General features: G+C 39.2%; 1 protein-coding gene across 5 annotated transcripts in view; it reads right to left on the bottom strand.

Annotated features, from left to right (window-relative positions):
• JPH1 (junctophilin 1) overlaps positions 1-24,660 on the bottom strand; it is an 80,266-nt gene that overhangs the window by 19,646 nt on the left and 35,960 nt on the right. For 4 of the 5 annotated variants that reach the window (XM_036887497.2, XM_036887500.2, XM_036887499.2 and 1 more), the window contains exon 3: positions 4,225-4,370. In XM_036887497.2, the coding sequence (XP_036743392.2) occupies positions 4,225-4,370 (146 nt within the window). The remainder of the gene's footprint in view (positions 1-4,224; positions 4,371-24,660) is intronic. The other variant, XM_036887502.2, reaches the window with a different exon arrangement.

Genomic DNA, 24,660 nt, shown 5'->3' with positions numbered 1-24,660 from the left:
AGATTGAAAGATTCTGGCAAGGTCACTAACTGGTAGCCGGACCACTTTTATATTCTATCTGGAAAGAACACCACTTTCCTATAGGGCTTTGCAGTTGGCGAAACCGTGCTTCAACTTTGAGAAGAGGGTTACAGTGCTCTTGTCTGCAAATTATGGGACATCCATCCATGTGTCTTGTACATGGCTGGCACTTAAGTACATTTGTGGAACTGAATATACTGGAATGAATAAGTGGTAGGAATAACCAAACTCATGAGTTATTAACTTCACGTCAACTAGTGGATGATTCCATTTTCCTTTTTCTATGAGAAAGCTTACTCAGAATTTTGGGTTTGGAAAGAGATTTAGAAGTCATTTATTCCAGGATACTTCCCTTTTCTTAACCAAAAATATTGTATATTAATGATAGGCAAAGAATCAAAATATGCTTTGATTTAAAAAGATTTCTAATTCATACCAGAAATGTGAGCTTAGTTAATACTGCCCCTTAAACCCAAATTAAAGACTTTCTTCTTACGTTAGTCAATGTACAGTGTGTGTGCACATACATGATGTTATGGATGAATGTGTCCCATCTCCAATTCATATGCTGAAGCCCTAGCCCCCAGTGTGGTGGCATTTCAGGGGAAGGGGACTTTGGGAAGTAGGTTTAGATGAGGTCATGAAGGTGAGACTCTCTTGATGGGATTAGTACCATTATACAAAGAGGAAGAGACACCAGAGTTCTCTGTCTACACATATGCACCCAGGCAAGGCCATGTAAGGACTCAGGGAGAAGATGGCTCTCTACCAGAACCCAGCCATGCTACTACCCTGATCTTGGATTTCAGCATCCAGAACTGTGAGAAATATCATGTTGTTCAAGCCACCCCATGTATGGTGCTTTGTTTCAGTAGCTGAGCTAATACATGTTTCAACACAGGAGCACAAAGCTTGTTGAGGATGTTGCCTAGGGAAGTGAGCTAGCTGGCTATCTCCCAAGAGAGCTTAAAGTAAATATGCTTAAAATATTATGGGGCAGTGTTTCTCAGTCTTTAACCCAGTCACTCCCACAATCGATAAACAAGTTTCACACCCTAGTTAATATCACTTGAAAGTAAAAATAAAGAGTATTTTAATGGAAAGGAAACTGAAACAGTGGGACAAAGAGCCATACATATAGTTTCCCCATCATTCTCCCCTGAAGTCACACTCCCTACTTCTTCCTTAGTGTTAATCCAAAGTCTCATTTTGTCCTTCTTTGTTTAAAAACCTGATTTCATCAGCATTCTGAAGCAGAGCCATCCCTTGGGGCAGATTCACATCACCAAAGCTCACAAGACTGGTGCATAACACCAGAAGGGCAGTTCATTATTTACAGTGAGCAAAGTAAATGTCACATAGGTAGGGGACTAGCAGGAATAGCACCAATACCAGTGCTCTCCCTGTTGGCAGACCAAAATTAGAAGGTTACTGGTGAATAAGGAATCGGGACAAGGAGCATGAGAGGAATCAAATATCTACGCTTCAGGCTGAGCTAGCTTGATGCATCCATTTCCTCAGTGGGTTGATTCTGCTACAGCTCCCTGCATCCTTCCCCGTAATGCAAACATCCTTGCCAATGCAATGGCCATACCCAAGGTTTTGGCCAAGGCTTCTTTCACTTCTGGGTAGTTTTTGGATGGGCACTGCCAATTTCTGCCTCTATGACTTCTTTCTCTGTATAATTTCAGGCAAGCAAGTCTTTACGTGTTTAAATATACTCAATCAGGTTACAAGGAAATCTTGCTGTACTAAAGCCATGCTATCACTTATGATCACTTGATGTATCTGGGCAGAATCATAGGCCAATTTTAAAGTTTAACTCAGAGAGAAATCCTACTCCTATGTTCTTTTGGGGAATGACTCACTGTGTCACTCACACAGCAATTTAGGTTCCTGTGCATGTATGTGATTATCTACATATAGTTTCACATACATCCAATTGTATGCTTTTTAATTATTTGTTAGAACTTACGCCTTTCACAAAGCCATCTCACACAGCTCTTTATATTTAGTTTTTAAACTGAACACAGAAGATTTAACTTGGATGGTATCTGAAAATATTGCCAGCTCCTGAAAATAGGTAATTTACAATGAAAGTGTTCAAAATATAAGCTATGACAGATATCCTTTTTCTGAGGGTTAACAACTTCAATGCACAACACATGGATTTCAAACAATGGAAACATTTATATACGAGGTATATAAATTAAATGAGGAGCTTGACTTCAAAAATGCACTTGAAAGCCGTTTTAGAAATGTCTATCTGATTTGATCACTCTGTAAATGCAGAGTGGAAAGCATTTTTGCTCCCTTGAGGAGATCAATAATACTTAAGTACAGAAAAGGCTTTCTATACAGCTGCTGAAGGAAGTGCTGGCAGAGGGTCAAAGGAGATTATAGCCTTCCCCTTAGCTCTTCTCTAAATAGACCCATTGTCATCCCGTGCTACTGTGATGTATTCATTACTGATGGACAACTTGCTTGTATGAAGCTGTTCTAGCTAAGAAAGGGTGGAAGTACATTTTCCCACAATATTTTTTTCCCCTCAAATGCTTTTACACCATAAAAGGCTTTTAAACCATTTAGTCTGGACAACTGAGATGACCTTCTGTATCATTTACCTCTTGGTAACACCTAATAGAAAATACAGAGACCCTGTTCCCCAACAGAACCTAGAAATTACCATCTGCAGACAACAACAGTAAGTTTGTTTGCTTCCAAAGCAGCTCAAGCCCAGGGCCATGCAGCCAAGCAGCACTGTCTCCTGATGGCCGGCGCTCCTGGGACAGTACCTCTTCACTGGCTGAACCCTTCCTGCAGCTCTCACACCCTAGAACAGGTAGGTGCCAATGTACTTAGGTACCAGGGAAGATGAGTTCATTTCACACCACCAACTAGTTTATTCCTACCAGAGATCACTCCAAACACTGAAAAATTTCCCTTCATAACAAAATATACCTATGTGTTAAATTATTTAAATCTCACCCAGAAGCTTGAAAAAGATGCACAGGAAAGAAAATACCCATTATCTCTGGTTGGCTCCCTTGGAGTTGAACTACTCTAGAAATCACTGTGACAACTCCATCACTCAGAGACAGGGCCAGGCCCCTAAAAACTGAGTCATCGTAACCTAGCCTTTTGTTGTCTTTATTCTTTGTAAAAAAAATCACCATGTCATTTCCTTTTCATTCCTCTATCCTTTATTACAGCCAAGTTTCTAGCTTTTATATGGATCGTCCGGCTCTGTTTTGACTTTGTTCATTTTGTCACAGTAATGCCCTGTGGGTTCCACTATTATATTACCTTTATTGGAACCAAACATGTGTTGAAAACATACATTGTCTAGGGTACTAGTTATATCCAGTTTGATTTAATAGAAATCAATGTAGAAAAATTCTTTACCAGGAAAATCTAAAGTTTGATATTTAGAAATTTAAAACATTTATTTTGGTTTCTTGTCTTAGAAATCTGTTGTCCCTCAAACAATCACAAGGAAGATGTTTATAAAACAATGGAGAAACATATATCTAAAGGTGGCTAGTGCCATTTTATTAACACCCAGTATATTATAGAAAGGGCTGGAAACAGTACTAGCAAACCACTAGGAAGTGAGTTAAATATTTAAACCTACTGCAGATATTTTTTTATTGCTATTTTATAACATTTTGAGAGGCAGATGATCTGGATTTTTTTTGAGATTGTCACTATCATTTCTTCTACCATGACATTTGTTTTCCACTTAATCTGTGCAGATTAATCTGTCTATAAGAGGTATACTTTTTTTTAAACTGCCAAACCACATTAGATTTAATTCTTATAGTAAAAGAAAAACAGTCATAGTACTTATCAACTCTTTTCTTATTATGAAGTTATTTTTACAGGTGCCTCTGAATTAGGGATATTTGTTACAGCATCTGCAATGGTCACTAACACACTAACACAATTTCTTAGAATCAGTTAATTTCTTCTGGATTCCTATGTTGTTTGCTGCTATCCGCTCAAAGTTTATTGCCAAGGGTGGGATAGGCAAGAGGGGAGGTACATTGGAGAATAAGCCAAATCTCCAGTGCTAACACTCAGGACTCAAGTGTTTTGTTATTTTATGCTCCTACTTGTTTTGTAGTGTTGCTGGGATTCATGAAGCACAGACCCTTAAATTGAAAGAAAAAGGAAAGAAGAAATCAGAGGCAATGCTCCTACCTTCTCCCATCAGGGCGACAGTCTTACCTGGCTGGTGGAAATCAGGTGACAGCTCCCTGGCCACAACTCTTGCGATGTCGCACTCCTGGCGGGCAGCCTGGGCGGCCTGGTCAGCGGCGTCAGCTTTCGCTCTCGCATGCGCAGTTCTACCCGAGAACAAAGGGTGAGTCAGCAAGGGCGGTACTTCATTAATTACACACAGACAAGACACTGCAGCCTGGGGAAAAGAAATGCTAATGGTGACCATGGCTGTCCAACTCCAATAGCAAGTTTTACAGTCACACTGCTGTGAGATATTAATGGAATAACATGGAAGAAACCACCTGTACCCTGCCTCAATCCTTTCTAGAGCAATGAAAAATGAGCAAGTTCTGTGCAGCTTAATGCAAAGCTTGGTTTTCAAAACTGACTGGGTCAAATATCCTGTTGACTTTGGTCCCTTCCCCACTACCAAGCCATGGGGAATAGAATTAGAGCATATGAGTACAGTGTTCATGGATTTAATTCTATTGGTCAAATCAGTGTGAGAATATGATTGAGGAGAATCACTCAGTGGTATGCTGGTTATGTAACTCTCTGGAAAAACATCGATCAATTTCCATGTTATAAATACTCCCCTTATGGCCAAGTCAAGCTGCCAGTGTGATGTCACTGAATGCACAGTTGGGCAGAATCGGCTCATGGTCACTTTCACCAGCCTATAGGAGCAGACGATGGTTTCTGTTCTAAGAAAGTGTTTAGGAGGGTTCTAAGCAGTCATTTTAGTTGCTCTTAGAGCCAAAAAGGAGACAGGCAGAGAATGGAGGGGAAGAACATGGATCTCTTTCAGTCTGCCATCTCCTCCCTGGCCCATCTTCACTCTCTGAAATCTCTTTACGTTCTAGAGAACTAGGGCTGGGGGAGGCAGTAGGGAAAGGAATGGAGCTTCTTAGGCAAGCAGGAAAACTGATGTCTACCTACCCAAGAGGGGATTTTGAGGGTACGACAGAGAACTTCTGGGATTTCTGCTTCCAGAGGAGAAGATCTTGTCCCGTTAGTGTTTAGGTAATGATTATGGGCACCTGTTTCTTAAAATTTTGTAAACTTTCTATTTCATTAGCACCAGGCAGGGCTGTAACTAACTAGTGGTAAAAAACTTAATAAAAGCATAAAACAGGTGTTTTCACTTATTTCAGAGACAGCAGGAAAGGAAAAGTTGGGAAATGGCATTGTGCCCTCGCTGGTCTTAGGAGGGAAACACAGTTGGCAGCTGGAGGAGGCCAGCAGACCAAGTTCCTGGGACCAGATGGCAAGAAGCCAAAATGGGGAGGATGCGGTCTGACCTGAGCCCAGGAGGTCAACTAGTAGGAGGCCTCTTTCTCAGATGACCTTCTCCAGCTACCTCCTCTCATCCTGTGTTCTCATGGGCCCATTTCACCTGGGGCCTAGCCAAGCCTGAAGGCTTGATGTTCAAGAACATAAGGGTCATGAAGATTGGAATTTTTAATCTGTGGTCCTTTGCTCTATTCCCAATGTGTAGAACACTGCCTGGCACATTTTTATAGAGGGCTTGCTTTATGAATAAAGGAGTGAATGATGCTTCCTTAGGACAGCTGGGTAGCTGCTTAACAATGAATGGATTGTCAAAACTATAGAGACAGTGAAAAGGTCAGTGGTTGCCAAGGATTCAGAGTGAAAAATGGGAATGCAGGGGTAATTTAGGGCAGTGAAACTATTCTGTTTGATATTAATAGGGAACACATGAAATTACACATTTATCAAAACCTATAGAATGTACAACACAGTGAGCAAACCCTAATGTAAACTATGGACTTTACGTAACACTAATATATCAATATCAGTTCATCAACTGTGCTGAATGTGCCCATGAATGCAAGACGTTAATAATAGGGACAACTCTGTACTTGCTGCTCAAGTTTTTTGTTAACTTAAAACTGCTCTAAAAAATAAAGTCTATTAATAGAAAATGAATGGACATCTGATCATCAAAACTGTTATTTCTGAATCATGGAGGATATTTTAGGTTCTGTCTGTCTATAAAGTATTATGAAATGGGAACAAAAGCAATCGGGTAAGAATGAACTCTTAAACAACTGGCTGTAGCAGCGCCCTCCTGCGAGCCATCACTGATGAGGGGTGATGCTTCAGTCCCATGTGTTGTGCCTGAGAATCAATGGATGTCCTCTATTACACTTTTTCAGTTTCTCAGAATCTCAACTCTTTTCCCTAGAATTTTCCACTCTATCTTCTATTCTTAGCTAGAGCCTAATTATGTCCAGGCATCATAATTAATGAAGCCATAAAAGTACAGTTATGCTGCCTTATCATCTGCTAGCCCTTCAATGATAAATTTACAAAACTCAAGTAGTTTATTCTGATAAAATCACAACCCACCACCACACAGTCAAACAAAATAGTAGTATTACCTCCACCATTTTTTATAATATGCTAAACAGGAGAACAGACAAATACAGCTTAGCCTTGCTGCAAATATATTTTGTAATCAGCACAGCATCAGTGAAGGCTTAACCCTTCACTCTTTTACTTTTTTCCTAAGATCAACCAGGGAGGAAGGACCTTTCCATCTAGTGCCCCGCCCTGGGTCAGTACTCCCTCCCGCACAGCTGGCAGGCTGAGTCAGAACCACATTCAAACCTGAAATGAGAGCTCTGCTCGGGAGCTTCTGGTAGCCCTGGACCTGAACAAGAAGTAGAAGGGAACAGGAACCCTTCAGAACTTGCTGTCACCACCAGCTGTGTGCAGTCAGGTCACAGATAAGTCTAGATTTTGCCTGGGGAAAAATCTGGGCTTGAGTCTGACTCGCTTTAGTGAATTCATGTGTTCAAATCCCAGGCTCAGTTCCAGAGCAACATGCGACTGCTTTATTCAGCCAGCTGGTAAGACATGCCATTGTTCGCAGACTGGGGGGATGGGGTCTCAGGCTAGCTGGTCCGAAACTCAAAGTGGAGCCCCGCCGCTGTCGCTGGTCACACGGAAAACATTCCCACACATGAGGCACACCCTTGCCCAAGAAGCCTGTCGTCTTCAGACCTCACGAATCGCCAGATACCATGACACATACACTTTCCTATAAAATGCAGTGGAAAGTGAAAAGCAGCTTCCTTCAGTTAGGCATCAGCTGTTGACTGTTAGGACCATATTTTTAACAAACCAAAGTTTTAACTTGTAGAGAGTTATTAGGTATGGGTGAGGAGATGTGGAGACCTCGGCAGCTGGCTGAGCTCACGCAGCAGCTAAGTGACTCTCTGCTGGACATAAGCCATGCAAAGGTCATGAAACAGTAAGCATGGTATTTCTGAAGGTTAGGCATCACCTGGGAACTGAATTAACTATTTTTCCAACAAGTAATTTGATGAGTATCTTTTTCTTCTTTAACGACTGAAACAGTTTTTCAAGAATTCTCAAGTCATCTTACTCAGCACAACACAGTCTGGCTTTCCCAGTTTTTATTTAACGTAGTAATATTTTAAAAGAAATCATATCAACAACATATCAGACACTCCTCTTGCTAAGGTAAGTGTGGTTCCCTTAGATGTTGGCTCCAACTTCTAACTTTCAGTGTTTCACACACCTATTCACTGACATAACTGATAAAAATTTTAATCTGTAAAACTGATACAATATTTACAAATTTTGCTTCTATTTTTTAAATATCCTCTTCCCCCAAAACTGCTTTAAAAATGAATTTGATGTCTTTTTAAATCTGTTATATATTAAGTCAAAGTCAGTTTACAGAGCTGACTCTTAAAATTTGATGGTAGAGGCTATGATCTATTTGGTTCAGGGGCTAAACATGGTCTCTGCTGTTGATATCCAAATATTTAAAGAAAATTATTAGCGAAATTCACAAGTAAGAGCAACTGTACAGAAGCATCCAAATCTCATTGATGGCAATGCCATTCTTCCAGGTGCTCAAGCCAAAACCCTTTGAGTCATGCCTAATGCCTCTCTTTCTCTCACACATCACATCCACAGCCGGCAGATCCAGCTGGCACCATCTTCAAAACATGTCCCCGATCCAACCACTTCTTGTTCTCATCACCGCTCCTGCCCTGGGCGCATCACCACCGCCTCTCACCAGGCTCTGCAAAGCAGAATTGACCCTCTGCCCTGCTGCTCGTGCTGCTGACCATTCTATTTCCCTTCCAGATCTCTTGAAAATGCCTGACAATAACCAAAATTCTTTCCTGGATAATGGCATCATGGTTTGAAAATGCAAAAAATATGACCTGCTTAGCCTTCCTTTAGGACCAAGACATTATTCATTTACTAGCAATGTAGATCTGTGAAAAAAAATGTTATGCATATAGTTGTAGTCATTTTTAAGAAGAAATCAGTCTGTCAATGAATACTCTTAGTATGAACAAGAACTAGGTTGTTCCACAGATCTCAGCTAAAAAGCAGAGGCATGATTTCTAAGTTACTGCATCTCTAAGGAACTGGTCTTTCAATCTTGATTTGGTTCTCTGATCAGACCAACCTGGCAAAGCTCAGCATACACTCCTGCTGTTAAGGTACACACAGGTCCCTTAAAGGTCTGTCTCAACTTCTAACGTTCAATCTTTTATACATCTACTGACTGTCACAGCTGATAAAGATTAAAATCCTGAATGGACAATGATTCTACTAAAGCTCTGTTTTCAGTAAATTTAGTTTGGGAAGGCTACTTCTTATGGATACAATATTTATGATTTATTTGTTCTTGAATATTAATTTTCTCCTTATGGTGCTTTTATGTTTTTTTAAAAGACAGGAATAGTAACTACAAGACAGAATTTTTAGGTTCTGGTTAAATACAAGCTCATCATTAGCAAATAGTTCTCTTTTTTTTGTTGCTAGGGCAAGAGTTCATTTCTTTCTTTCTAAAAAGTGACATCAGGTTATTTAGATAGAAAATGTAAACCAAAGGGCATGGTATTCCCCATTGAAATTTCATATTTGATCTTTCAAGGGTGCAAACGTTCACAGAGGTGTGATGAAACAGGCTTTGAAAGCATTAATAGCCAGAGACTAGGCTGAGGCCAATCCAGGTCGCAGATGATTCTTGTCCATGAGATCAAAAGTTAAACCACATTAATCCAGCTATCACAGAAATGCCTTACAGAATCATAATTCATATCACACTTGACTTTTTATCAAGGAGAAAAAGGAGCAACCAAGATTCATAGGAAGGATGTTGACATACCTTCTGCAAAATACTGTCCATTATGTGTATCACTGTCATGTTTATAAAGATCTTGGGGATACAGTCCTCTTAAAGTTTAGTGGCAGGAAAAATTTGGTCTTTGATGAGACCTTGTACCACACAATGAGAATGACATCATCTGTTGTTCCTTTTTTTGTTAAGACTATCAGAAAACCTGGAGTAGTATTATTCTCAGTCTATGTATATGGTTGTCTTCTCTAACTACATGGTTTTCAAAATTCCCCAGTGTCACAAATGCTGCTATGTATGCGACTCATCATAATGCCCTCCAAATCCTTTTTTGGAAACTGGCAGATATTGAAAAAAAGTTACCAGATCAAAAAGCTCTTACTATATACAAAGTTTCCTAAACTCTAGGCCGCTCCCAGTTAATGCTCAGGGACATAAGTAATAACTGGAGGAGAATAGAGACTACTACTTGACTTCCTTTATAAGATATTTTTCTAATCCAGAATATTTTCAAGCTTGGAAAATAAGGCCTCATTCTTAAGCACTTTACAGACTTTATTCAGTAACACTTGATCAAACAATAAGCTTAAAGGCTATATTTTCTGGATAGGCCAGGTCAAAAACTCATTTCTAATCCTCAGTTGGAATATGCCAAATAATTGCCTATCTTCTACTTTATTCTCATTTTTATAAACTTTATCTAAAATTTACCTTCCTGTATAATTTATGCATTGAGAAAAATCTCATGTAAAGAAATATTTAAAGGGTAATAAAGGCCATATATGACAAACCCACAGCCAAGATCATACTCAATGGTGAAAAGCTGAAAGCTTTTCCTCTAAGATCAGAAACAAGAAAGGGATGCCCACTCTCACTACTTCTATTCAACATAGTACAGAAGTACAGAAGGTCCTAGCCATGGCAATCAGACAAGATAAAGAGATAAAAGGCATCCAAATTGGTAAGGAAGAAGTTAGGCCATCACTACTTGCAGATGACATAATATTATACGTAGAAAAACCTGAGGACTCCACTAAAACACTATTAGAACTAGTAATTGGGTTCAGCAAAGTTGTAGGATACAAAATTAATACCCAGAAATCTGTTGTGTTCCTATATACTAACAATGAACTAGCAGTAAGAGAAATCAGGAAAACAGTTCCATTTTCAATTACATGAAAAAGGATAAAACACCCAGGTATAAACCTAACCAAGGAGGTGAAAAGATCTGTCCTCTGAAAACTATAAGACACTCTTAACAGAAACTAAAGAAGACATAAATAAATGGAAATCTATCTTATGCTCATTAATAGGAAGAATTCATATTGTTAAAATGGCCATCTTGCCCAAAGCAATTTACAGACTCAAGGCAATCCCTCTCAAAATACCAATGGCACTTTTCAGTGAACTAGAACAAATAGTGCTAAAATTTGTTGCAGTACCACAAAATAGCCTGAATAACCAAAGCAATCCTGAGAAAAATGAACAAAGCTAGGGGGATTACACTCCCTGACTTCAAGTTAAACTACAAACCTATAGTAATCAAAACTGGCACAAGAACAGACCCAAAGATCAATGGAACAGAATAGAGAGCTCAGATATAAACTCATGCATATGTGGTTAATTAATGCATGATAAAGGAGCCATGAATATAGAAAAAAGACAGTCTCTTCAATAACTGGTGTTGGGAAAACTGGACAGCTACATGCAAGAGAATGAAACTGGATTACTGTCTAACTCCATACACAAAAGTAAACTCAAAATAGATTAAAGACATGAAACCATAAAACTCTTAGAAAGAAATATAGGCAAAAATCTCTTGAATGTAAGCATAAACAATTTTTTTCCTAGACACATCTAAGTCAAGGAAACAAAATCAAACATGAACAAGTGGGACTACACCAAACTAAAAAGCTGCTGTACAGCAAAGGACAACATCAACAGAAAAAGACAACTTACAGTATGAGAGAATATATTTGTGAATGATTTATCTGATAAGGGGTTAACATCCAAAATATATAAAGAACTCATATGACTCAACACCAAAAAATACCCAAATAACTGGATTAAAAAATGGGTGGAGAACCTGAATAGACATTTCTCCAAATAAGAAATACTGATGGCCAACAGGCACATGTAAAGTTGCTATACATCACTAATCATCAGGGAAATGCAAATCAAAACCACAATGAGATATCACCTCAGACCAGTTAGAATGACCACTAATCCAAAAGACAAGACATAACAAGTGTCGATGAGGATGTGGAGAAACAGGAACCTTCCTACACTGTTGGTGGGAATATAAACTGGTGCAGTCACTGTGGAAAGCAGTATGGAGGTTCCACAGAAGACTAAAAACAAAAATATTATATGTTCCAGTAATTCCACTTCTAGGAATTTACCCAAAGATAAAATCCATGATTTGAAAAAATATATGCACCCCTATATTTTCTGCCTCATTGTTTATAATAGTCAAGATACGGAAGCAACCAAAGTGTCCATCAATAGATGAATGGATAAAGAACATGTGGTACATATACACAATGGAATGTTATTCAGCATAAAAGAAAAAACATCCTGCCATTTGCAACAACATGGATGAACCTAGAGGGTATTATGCTAAATGAAATAAGCCAGGTGGAGAAAGACCAATACCATATGATTTCACTTATTTGTGGAGTATAAAAACAAAACGAAATGAACAAAATAGCAGTAGATTCAGTCACTTGAGAAGTTACAGGTGGTTACCACAGGGGAAGGGTTGGGGTGAGTCTGCGGGAGGGCGAGAAGGATAAGGGGGCACAATATTCTCAATCATAATGTTAAGTCAGTTATGGGGATGGTAGTACAGCATGGAATACATAGCTAATGATTCTGAAACATCTTCCTATGTTGACAGATAGTAGCTTCACTAAGTGGGGATGAGGATTGAATAAATGGGTAACTGTTGAACCAATCAATATGTTGTATACTTTAAATCAATGTAATATTGTATATCAACTATATTTCAATATAAAAAAACATTTAAAGGGATGATTTATTCTTGAAATAAGTTTTTACAAAAAAAAAGTCCTTTATAATGAGAGCCTTTCTAAAGTTCAAAAACACTGCCATTTTAAATAAGGTTAAAACTTCTCTCTAAATTATAACCACCTGCAACTCACTGAATGGGAGAAAATATTGCAGTCATATATCTGATAATGGGTTAGTAGCCAGAATATATAAGAACTCCTATAATTCAGTAACAAAAAGCTCAAAATAAGGGCAAAGGACCTTAACAGATGTTTCTGCGATGAAGATATACAAATGGCCAATAAGCACACGAGAAGATGCTCAACATCACTATTAGGGAAATGAAAATGAAAATACCAGTGGATGCTACTTTCTACCCGTTAAGATGGCTAGCACCAAAAAAAACCCAAAACCCTACAAAAAAACAAGTGTTGGTGAAGATGTGAAGAAATTGGAGACCTTGTGCATTGCTGATCAGAATGTAAAATGGTACAAGGCTATAGAAAATTGTATGGTGGTTTCCTCAAAAAATTAAAAATTCAGTTACCATATAATCCACCAATTCTATTCTTGGATATATACCCAAAAAAGAATTGAAAGCAGGGTCTCAAAAAGATACCTGCACATCCATGTTCATAGCAGCATTATTCACACTAGCCAAAAGGTGGAAGAAACCTAAGTGTCCACCAATGATTGGATGGATAAAAAAATGTGGTACATACAGAGTGGAATATTATTCAACCTTAAAAAGGAAATTCTGACACATGCTACAACATTGATAAACCTTGAGGATGTTGTGCTAAGTGAAATAAGCCAGTCACCAAAAGGACAAATAATGTATAATTCCATTTATAAGAGGTGCCTAGAGTAGTCAAATTCATACAGACAGAAAGTAGAAGGGTGTTTGCCCAGAGACAGGGGAGTTGCTATTTAATGGGCATAGAGTTTTAGTTCTGTAAGATAAAAAAGTTCTGGAGATTGGTTACCCAACAATGTCAATGTACTTAACACTACTGAATGTACACTCAGAAATGGATGAGGTGGTAAGTTTATGTTATGCATACTTTATAATAAAAAATAAAAAACAATCACCTGATACATAATTATTTATAGAGCATCCTATGTATCCAGAGGAAGTGAGGAGAAAGCAGTAAATACTATGTTTTCAGCTGAGATGTACTAGTCCCACCCAGAGCATGCTAAATATCTAATGAGGGGAACAGCTATAAAGAAAAGCAATAACTGATGGACAGTTTAAGGGAAGAGCTGTCAGAACTTTGAAACATGAGGGCAGCCTCCACCTCTGTTTTGTCAAGTTCAACAAAAAGCCTGGCACAGAGGCTGTCCTCAACAAATTTTGGTAAAATTGATAAATGGTTAAGGAGAGAAACCTAAAAGGTAACCCCAAGACTTCCAATTTGGCGTCCAGATGAATGGCTTGCTACAGATAGAAATTGTGCAGGTGGGAAGGGGACACAGTTTGAAGGTGATGATGACAAGTTCAGTTTTAGACAAGGAGGATTTTATAGGACAAAGGCTTTTCTATTTGGAAATACAGAGCTGCAATGCAAAGTGAAGGTCAGGGTTAGAAACAGGAATGTGGGCACTATGGTCACGGAAGATGGGTTCACAAATGGTGGATGAGCCCATCAAATACAGGTCAAAAGAGCAAAGAACTGAGCAGGAGACAAAGGTGCCTCAGCAACTGGGTGAAAAATAAGTAAACTCTGAGGCAGCAGCACCCAGGGAGGTGAACTTCCCACAGAACCAGTCAACGTTCTTGCTCTTGGATAAATCCTGTGCTCCTCTTAGGAGTGGGCCAGATCTGAAGGTGTTGCTTCTCTGCAGCAGCTGCTCTGATGGGCTGCTTTATATCCAGTCACTGAAACATGCACAGTTAGAATCTGAGGAAGGGGTGGTTTGCCAGTCCTGCCGTGGCTGGAGAAAGGTAAGGGCTGAGAAGAGGCTGCTGAGTCTGGTAAGAACCTGTGAGAGAGCAGTTCTCATAAGAAGGCTGTGGCAGAAGCCAGACTGAAGGGGGTCGGTGAGGAAATAGGCAGAGGAAGTAGAGGAAGCAGGTGTTGGCCCGTGCTGGAGACTTTTGACCCAGGAAGGAAGGAGGAGGGGAGGACAGTAACAGGATTAGCTGGGCCAAGGGGAAAGATGTTTTACTCATATCTTAAGAAAACAAGAGCTGATCCTGTTGGAAGGTGGGAAAAAGGCGCTCAGGGAACAGGAGAAAATGAAGAAGCTTTGAGAAGGCGCCACTTGTTTGAATCGTGTCCTGGATGAGGTGAAAGAAAGGAAAACAGGCCAAATCATGAGAATGATGATGGGATGATCCCATCATTTCAGGTTGGATCAGCCCATTTGGAAGATCGTAAGCTTGAAAGGGACTGAGAGCTGTGGGTGCTGGAACCCAAACAGACCTGGGTTCAAACCCCAGTTTATCTTGTACTAGCTGTGTCACTTTAGCATCAGTTTCCTTACCTGCAAAATGGGGATGATATTACCTTATAGAGATGTTCTGAATTAGTGTTCTGCTAAGATTTAGGATTGGTAGGGAGAATCTTGGGGTTTAAAGAGGTGAAGATTTGGAATAAGCATAGTACAAAATTTGCACAGACTGAAAGAAAGGAAAAGTGGACTTCCAGAGAGGACCAGGAGGATCCAAGTTCAGGTCTCCGTGGTGCTGCATCTTTCTCTAGCAGGGCTCTACTTCTGCGAGAAGCGTAGAAGGTAGAAAGTGGCCTTGATGCAGGGTAGTGACTTGAGCAAGGAGGATGGGGATGTAACCCACACGGAGCTGGGGGTAGAAAGGAAGGGCACGTATCCAACCACAGACTTTGGACCAGAGGAAATTGGAAGTATTACTTTAGGAGCAAGTGAAAAATATGATGGCAGTCTGGTAACTGTACAGTTGCATAAATGCAGACTATCATTATAGTGTTAGGTGCTTCTTAATTGATTGGAAAAGTGCTTCTGTCTGTCATGTGCTAAATTTTATAGAAACTGCTTTATTCTGATTAGATTTGGCTTACCACTAAAGGGTATATCTTTAGTTCAAATTGTCAGTCTTTTTAGAGCTGTAATAGAAATATCTGGGTGTGACTGATAAGAACTTAGCAACCTGAGAAGACCTGGGTAAGGACAAGAAGTAGCATGTCAGTGCTGTTCTTATTGCCCTATCAGTGCTGTTCTGCTTCTAGTCCTTTACCAATGGTCTATTACGGGTCCAAATTAAAGTGTGAGTAAGAGAGCAATTTAAGACTATCTCACTAATGGTTAAACACACAATGGCAGCTAGCAGATTTCATCCCAGGTGGGCCTGGTCTCCACTTACTGTTGCAAATGTCATTAAATTCACTCTGTGGTGCTCAAATCATCTCATTTTATAAATACTTATACATTAAGAAAAACTAAGCAAACATCATTCACTTCAGAAAAATCACACAAACCCTTTAGAATGCCATTATGAACTCACAGTTGAAAGACATTCTCTTAGTTAATAAATTACCTCTATCGAACTTTGGTGATGAACAGTGTGAACAAGAAAGTGCTTGGCACTGGCTATGCCAAACCATCCTGCACCTTAGGCTCGACCACATGAAACACACGAGAAGAGGGCTTTGTGAGGAATGCCCAAATAGTAGGGATATCGTCACTCTTTCAGCAAACTAGTGTTATTCACTTCACGATTCCTTGTAGGAACTGTAATTCACTTATTCCACTAATTTTATGCCTGGTCCCTGACAAGGGAACTTTTAATAGTTCAACTAAGAGGTGTTTGACTATGTTTATTATAAATTGCAGTCTTGTGCTACAGTAGATGTTGGGAACACAATATAGTGAGCACAAAGGATGTGCTCTGATTTATGTTAGTCTTCTGGTTCTGAGGGAGTTACTCTTGAAAGTTCAACTTTACCCAACAGATTAAAAACACAGTCAGAACTGGAAAGGGCCTCTGGGAGCCTTCTGGGTTCCCTGTGGTCAGTTACTCTTCCTTCTGTAGGGATTGGAGACTCAGAAACACCAACGAACATATTCAAAGTCACCCAGCAATTCAGTTGGATGAATATGCAGAACCCAGATCTCCTAAGCTTCAGGCAAATCAGAGTAACTATGTTGTGGGAAAAGATTTCTGTATTAGTATCTTCCAGATTTTGCAAACATTGTTATTTAATTTTTCATCTTCTAGTTATAAACTCTTCTTTCTGCTATAAAAATTTATTCTTACTCATAGATATACCTTGTTATATTCATGCTTTCTCTGAGTCTGCTGCCCTCCTTACTTCTCTATTCAATTCTTTAATTTTAATAAATTTATGACTCCCAGTGAGAAAAATGCAAATTTTGAGCTTTTTTCTCCATATTTTAAAAAATCAGTTTGGCTGACTTTCAAATGAAATAGTGCAGCTTAGAAAACATCTTACCAAAGACTATGGGAGATATTTGGTTTTCATCAAGGTTATTCGTTAGCAAGAACATTTTTAGGTGGTGTTAAAAATACTACAGATTCATCTAACTCATAGTTGCCTTCCACAAATCACCAAATTAGTAATTAACGCCTCCAACTTTAAAAGGAAATATCAGATCACCCAGTTCTTCCTGAATTCTTAAAAAGTTTCTTCTCTTTCCTCATGAGAATCTCAAAAAATTTCTGTTGTGATTTAATGTTTTCAGCACTTTGCTGTGTTAAACTGAGAACAGAAATTTTTCATCCTGATACTACTGAACAGATAAAATAGATTACCAAGGACACTGAGAAAAATGGAGGCAGAAGCAAATATGTAAACCAGGGGGATTGCTTGTCTATTTAGTACCTTTAAATGAAGGTAACACTTGATAAAATTTTTGGGGCAAAGGCAGTTTTGAGGATTACTTGTACCCTGAGATAAAAAGGTACAGTTTTCCTTCATTAGAGATGGTGACAGGAACAAAAAGCAGGAGTCAAAGTAAGTAAAAGAACCAAGTTAAATTCTGGCTCTAACAATAGGAGTCTTTTCCTTCTGGTCCTGATAGACTGTCAGTGATCTGCTTCAACACTACATCCTTATGGTGCTTATGACACTGCCCACCTGGGTATCTACTCTGGACACACTCTGATGACCTTTTAACCTTTATTTTTCTTCACAATGGAATTAATTGACTCTGGGACCTGGGATGCCATGCATGTCAGTAGGATGGATGGACTCCTGCTCCAGTCACTGGGGAATGCAGGGTCTGCCTTCCTGGACTCCATTCCTTAGTGACAGATACAGTAACTCAAATGCAAATACTCCTCACCAATCTGAGATTCAGATGGAGTCCAAAGAATCTCAAGAGGAATTCCAGCCATAGAGGGAATGCTGCATATCCTAAGAACAGGGGGAAATTTGGGATGTCATTTGCACTAAGACAGGGATTTCCCTTGAGGCCCTAAAATTCAAATCGACTAATTGCTTGTCTTGTAACTAGGGAGCAGTCAGACTGAACTCTGGATGGGCAGGAAGAGTGACCAGTCACACGCCACAGCCCGCCCTCCCCGCGGCTGGTGGTCTTCCCATGCAAATTACCATACAGGCCCAGGGCCTCACTTCTGCTTGGCTGCACTGTGACTGCTGCTCTGGAGGGCTGCAGGTTTACTGCAGAACATCAAGCTATACTTTCCAAGAGGGAGTTCTTGAATGTGTGAAGTTTTAGTCAGCAACAGAAGTACTGGAAAGAGTTTCTGCTTCCTTACTGATACAATCACAGTCGCTACTAAAATGACAAGACCCCATGACAAAAGGATGCGCCTTTGCCTTAGGGCCGTTCTGCCTTCTGTGAAGCAGGAAAATGAAAGATCCCCTTGCGCTTAAGGCAGAGAACCCGAGGCTCTGTAGGATTCTGGTAGAAACCTATTAAATGTATTTGTAATTTTGACCAAATGATGCCGCAATGGACACGATGGGGGTATGACACCTCATGGTCTTCGCTTTGTTTTGGCATGAAAGAAAAGGGGGACTGAGAGCCCTTTTAGAGCTTCATATGAACTCCTTTTGGGTCAACCAGTTACCCAGAAAACATGAGGGACAGTAAGGCAAGGAGAGATCTAAGAGTCAATCATAATGCTCAGAGCAAGCCCATTGTGAAGAGGTTTCTGCCCTTTTATAAGTGTGTGTGGACTCCACTATCCCACAGACAGACCTTCTTCCAGGCAGGAACTGGAATGCCCTGGAAAATGGCATTTGTTCCAGACTAAGAAGGAGAGTTAAGAAGCCTCTTCCCACCCAAGACCATGGGCAGGAGACAGTGCATGGAAGCATGAGGCTGGTGGGCAGCTGGCTGCTTCTATCTATGCTGTTAGGAGCTATTACTAATGTTTTAAGTGTCCTGCTGGTTCCTTGTTTTCCTATGGACAAGGAGGGTTTTGGATTACTTTGGAATTTGCTTCCTACATGAATCACTCCTGGCCTGTCTCTCTTGATATCTCTTTACCACTGTCGAATCCTCATTTCATGAGCAATTACTAATGGCTTCCATCTCAAACAAAATCTCGACATACTTAATGATTCACAATTTAAAATGCTTTTAAATTATTTGCTACTCCAGGCATACATAATTCTACATATTATGCTAGTTTTTCTTTATCCTGCTTACTATATTTATATTACACACATTACCATCCTGCTCTGACCCCTCTGCAATTCTGGAGGTGAAATTAAAGTTTCTTTCCCTTAACGCTCTCTCTGGTAGATGATTACTGCTGGCAACAGTCAATTGTAAACATGCAATTTCTCTGAAATGTTTTTCTGAGATGTCACAACAACAGCGGTTCAAATAAGTGGTTGTGCATGGCAAAGTGAAATGAAAACGGTTCTGATGCTGGTCAGAGAGACCTCTGTCATGCCCTGAGCTCTGAGACACTGTAATAAGTCACCACAAGTGACATATTTTAATATGCTAAGTAACTTCTTACAATTTTGTTAAAATATCTTTTCTAAGGTGTCTGGATATTTCCAGAAAAGAGCTTAGCTACTTTGGTTCTAAAAGTCTGAAATTAATTTTTGGAGCACACCATGTTCATTCCATGTATAATGTTAAGACCTAGGATTATTTTTAAGTCTGCTTTATTTATTTAAATAATTGGAAGTAACTATCAACTTAAATGCTATATGCTGATGGTGAAATCTCCTGTATTATTAAAAAATTTTTAAGCAGTACTAAATGTTTACTTGGGAGGTTTAATCTGACAGTGACTTTTGGGGAAAGAATACATAAATATATGTAAATATATAATATATATACATTTAAATGTATATTGTTATATTTGATTGAAGTATATATTTTACCAATAAATGTCACCCACTGTTTTGAGTGTCTGAAGGTTTTTTTGCTCTCATTCAGGAAAAATACTCAATTGTACTTATTATCCTAATATATATTTTTTCCATTTTGTTGAATCATAGGGAACTTGACAGAGTTGGCATCAAGAAAAACTACCTACCAACCAACCAAAAACCCAGGAATGAATAATTTAACTGAAATATTAGCTGAAACTCTTGTACTGACTACTAACACTGCCCTGACAACTAGTTAAGTCAGAGCTGCTCATATTTTTAAATGTAAATTTTGTTATGTATGGCACCAGGCTCCTTTGTCAAATAAGGTTTTATTACAGGGTTATTATGTAATTCAATTCATGGATTAAAAATGTCTCCTATGCTTGAAAAGCCTAACTGCAATGGTATTGTCCTTGAATTTTGGTAAGAAATCACTAAACTGGAATTCAGTAACCAGATTTTTATTTAAAAATAGTAATACAGCACATTTTAATCAGTTTTTGAAACAGGCTCCTATGCTTCCGAGTATTTTCACCAGTGCTGTCTTTTACGCTCTGGGAATTTACATTGACCTGAAATTTAAGTTATGAAGTAAGATTACAAGGGTGTCTTATCTGCTGTTGTCATTTGAGCCTGTACAACCCACCTCAAAAGCCCGTTTTTCCCGTCCCTTAGCCATCTCTTGGCTAAGAGCCCTGCTCCCTGCCATTTGCCACTTGTTCTGGGCTATTTTAATTCTGGACAAGTTGCGGCAGTGGGCTATATTTAAATTGGCTTGCTCTGTGAAGAAACACGGCAAGTGCACGTGGCTCCTTTTCCCTTTTTGACATAATCCAATTGTGCTTTGGCTTTGAATCAAGCTGTGTGAGATTGTGTGTCATACCCACTGGCCTAGCTCCCACTCTCCGCTTCCTAGGAGTTTACCACCCATTCGGTAGGGTGCAGGTAGTTTACTGGAAGGGATGAGCCAGGGCAGGGACCCATGGAGCAGCCACCAAAAACTTAAGAGTGAACTGAGAAACATGAACAATAATGAAAGGAAAAGTAAAGATACTTTTAGCTCCTGGCTGAATGCTACTGGACTATTTGCTGAATAATTTTCCAAGGACTCATAACCAAATAGGAATTTTCTAATGTAGTACATCTATTGAGAAAGCCTTAAGAGAAATTGCATGCACATAAAAAGCCAGGTTTCTCTCTGAGCTTTTAGAAGTGGACATTCTAAGAAACACTTGGTTCTACCCTGCCCCTCCCAACTGACCCCAGCCTCCTCCTCTATCATCAGTTTATATACTTTTGTGCCAGATAGAAGGTGTAAGTTCTTGCCTGGAGTTGCGCTGTTCCATCATAGAACAAAAATAGGTTGGAAATTACCCCTAGTCATTACAAATTAAAAACAATGTAAAAAACCTTTCTAGAAAACTGCAGCTGAGATCTTATAAACTTTCACAGTTCACAGCTAGCCTAAACCCAGGCTCTGTCATGAAGAATCAGAAGACAGTTAACTTTTAAGGAAGTATTTTACAAGTCCAGGACTTTTGACTTGAGACCTAACGTACAAATGCTGGTACTGACTTGCTCACTTTGCTGGCAGTGGAAGTAAAATCCAGACTAGTTATATGATCCTATTCTTCTAGCTGGTCTGGGGAGCTTAAGTATAGAAACCAGGGTTTCTGCCTATTTACTCTGGAGATATTTACTTTGACTGCTTGGGTTATTAGAATTTACCTGCTGTAAGCCAAGATTCTACTTGATTTTTTTTTTTTTTTTCTGAAAAAACTTTACTATGAAATCAGGTTGTAAATAAGACTGGGCTTTTGTTCTCTGTTATGAGCAGGAAAACCGTTTTAGAAATGCTATGTTAAAAAAGTATTCACTCACATAGACTCATTAACTAATATGAAACCATTTTTAAATGTGCCAAACAAAGGAGGGGCCATTAGCAGACTTTTTAGTTAGTGTAGTCAAGAGTTACAGGCTTTCAAATTTCTCTACATAGTAGCAAAACAGAGATGAAGAAAATAGATCAAAACAGAGATGCCTGTTTTTACTAGAAGGCACACAAGTGTTAGTGAATATCATTATGTTCTGAATATTATGAAAACACAGCTCAAAATAAATCCCACATTACTGCTTTAAGCTTCCAGAGAGTTAATTCCAAATTTTAATAAATAAAATGCCATCTTTTTTCCCAAGTGCATTTCCAGGCTCCCTGGCATTCTTCTAGGTAAGAAAAGTACCTAAGGTCTTCCTAGTTTTTCTTGTCTTTTCCAAAGATACTGTCCAAGCTCATTCTTAAAGGCAGCATGACAATGAAAAATACGAGTGACTCTCCCACCGCTACCACATATAACTACTTAGAATCAATCATGCACTTACTAGTCTGGATGGAGAACCTGCCACGGAAATGCTGCCAATGGGAGTATAATTGTGGCTACGGCACAATAGATAATGGAAGCTTAATATCCCTACGGGAACTTCTAACCCTTTAATGTACCTGCTCTAACAGCATCAGGACTCTCCTCACATAGCATGGGTGTGGAGCAGGCTCTTCCTCATTTCCTGCTCTGAGAACAGAGGGACAGAAAGGTCTTTCTGAGAGTCATCTTCTTAGGCCAGACTCAAGGCAGGAAAGAGATCATTTCTGGCCTTTAAAAAAAATTTTTTTAAAGTGATTATTGGCACTTTTAAAGACTTATTTCTAATAACTTATGAATTATTAATTAATCTTTTATTACAGTGTGTGCTTCTCTGTGATCACAATTGACTAACACACATACATATACAGATCACACATACTCCAGGATTATAATAAACAAAGGGCTTATGCGTCATTATTTTTAGGAATGACAGGGTAAAGGAGAAGTGAAGAGAAATTATATCACATTTCTTAAGGAGCCAGGAGAGGAACTAACAGTAAACTGACAAATAAAACCATAGGTGGTGGAAAGTGAGTGCAAAGGGGCACAGGCCAAGTTTCTGGATGTGGGGAATGACCTTGGGTCAATGGGTGGGACAGGTCCCAGAAGTTTATACCAGCCATGGGCTCATGTTTCCCACAGCCTGAACAACAGACTAATCCAAGGCTGTGAAAGTGTAAGCAGGGAAGTGACTTGTGACCTCTGCCCTCTGTGGCCTGGAGGTCAGCCCCTGTCTCTGGTCATTACATGGCATTGAGAGCACAAGATACAAAGGAAAGGAGCAGACTACTTTCAGTCAATTCAATAATTTGTAATCTACAAAGTATCACCATTGGAAAAATACAAAGACCTGGGATATATTTATTGTATTGAGCAAGCAAATTAAGTATTGATGACAATGATCACTGTTAACATTTCCTGAGAATATTTTATATGCCAGGTTTAACTTGCATTATCTGTTCTAAGAACTTTATGTGTAGAATCTCCTGTAATCCACCCTGGGTTATGAGCTAGTGAGTGGTGGTGGCTAATTTTAGTTGAAGAAGGTAAGAACTATACACAGATACACCTTGGTTTCCTCATCAACTGAATTACTAAAAGATGAACATTTTCTCCCAGATATGATTTAAATTAACATATACATTTCTCTTTTATTCATAAGTTGATTCTTGTATATAATAGACTTCTGGAATAAATAATTTTAAGTTAAAAGTATAATCGATGCTATCGAGTAATGAGTGGTTATTAGTTACACTAGCTTTTCAAATGATTTTACTCCAACATACAGGATTTTTTTCAACCAGGCTGCAACATCTCCCTTAGATCTTTGTAAGATGTTGAGGTGTTGCTGTCTTTCACTGGGGTTTCAGTAGGTGACACACACCAAACCCCCTAACGTGGGCTCTTCATGACCACTTTCCAGTGGTGGCATATGCAGCCTTTTTCTGTCTGCTGGGCCACCTTGCTATCCATCCTGGTTCCTGCTATCTCCCGCCACCTGGAGGCTCTGACTGTTCTCTCCCCACCTACTGCCCTTGGTACGTCCTTAGGTATCTCAGCATTTGTGATATTTGGCATTGAAAACCCAATACGTCAATCTATAGCATATTGTAACAACCAGAGCATAAATGTAATCTTGTATTAGATTAGCATAATGGAAATTTCATGGTCTCTCTGGACTTGCTCAGACACAACATTATTTAGGATTCATGGACTTCAAAAGTGCCAAACTAAAAATATCTCTTAAATCATATTGGAACATACTCAAAGTTGAATTTCTTGCTGTTTGTCTAATCTGTGCCTACAGTGGTCATGAGCAAGAGTTGTAGAATCAGACTATGTAGATATGAATTACTCTCAGCACTCACTAGCCTGCAGCCCAATGCAAGTTACCTAGCCTTGCTGTGCCTCTGTTCCTTCATTTGTAAATCGAGAGCAGTGGCAGAACCTACCTTACAGAGTTATTATGAGGAGTACAGATGACACATGTAAAGCTGGGCAGAGAATACTCTCCATCCCTGCAGATAATAGTTATCCATCTGATTAATTGAATAATGTAAAAATACATTAGTTTCTGAATAAGTAATATATCCCAATAGCTCAATAAAATAGAAAGAAATAATGGGAAAAGTCTCCCTCTTATCTTGTCCCTTACTCACCCTGACATTAACCTAGCCACAGCTACCCAGTGTTGCTGTTTTTTAAAAAGATTTTTCCAGAGGTTCTTTGGGTATCTATAAGAAAAGAGGAACATAAGTTCCTGTTTTCTCCCTTTCTATACAAACTGAAACCATATATACAATATTTCTCTACCTTTGTGAAATAAATCAGAAAGCAGAGACCAGAGTGTCAGACATGTTTTACTGTGCTAAACTATTGTATCGCTTGACCTTCATGAGAGGTGACAGCAGGTTTAACTGCCCAGGTGAAGTAGGGGTAGCAGAGAAGTTTGGGAGTTCCAGTCAGAAGACCTACACTTGTTTCCTGGTCTTACCATTTGCAAGCTGTGCACTCCTGGGCAGAT

Source organism: Manis pentadactyla, chromosome 3 (assembly GCF_030020395.1).
Source record: "Manis pentadactyla isolate mManPen7 chromosome 3, mManPen7.hap1, whole genome shotgun sequence".
Lineage (NCBI taxonomy): Eukaryota > Metazoa > Chordata > Mammalia > Pholidota > Manidae > Manis > Manis pentadactyla.
This window is presented reverse-complemented; position numbering and strand designations above follow the sequence as displayed.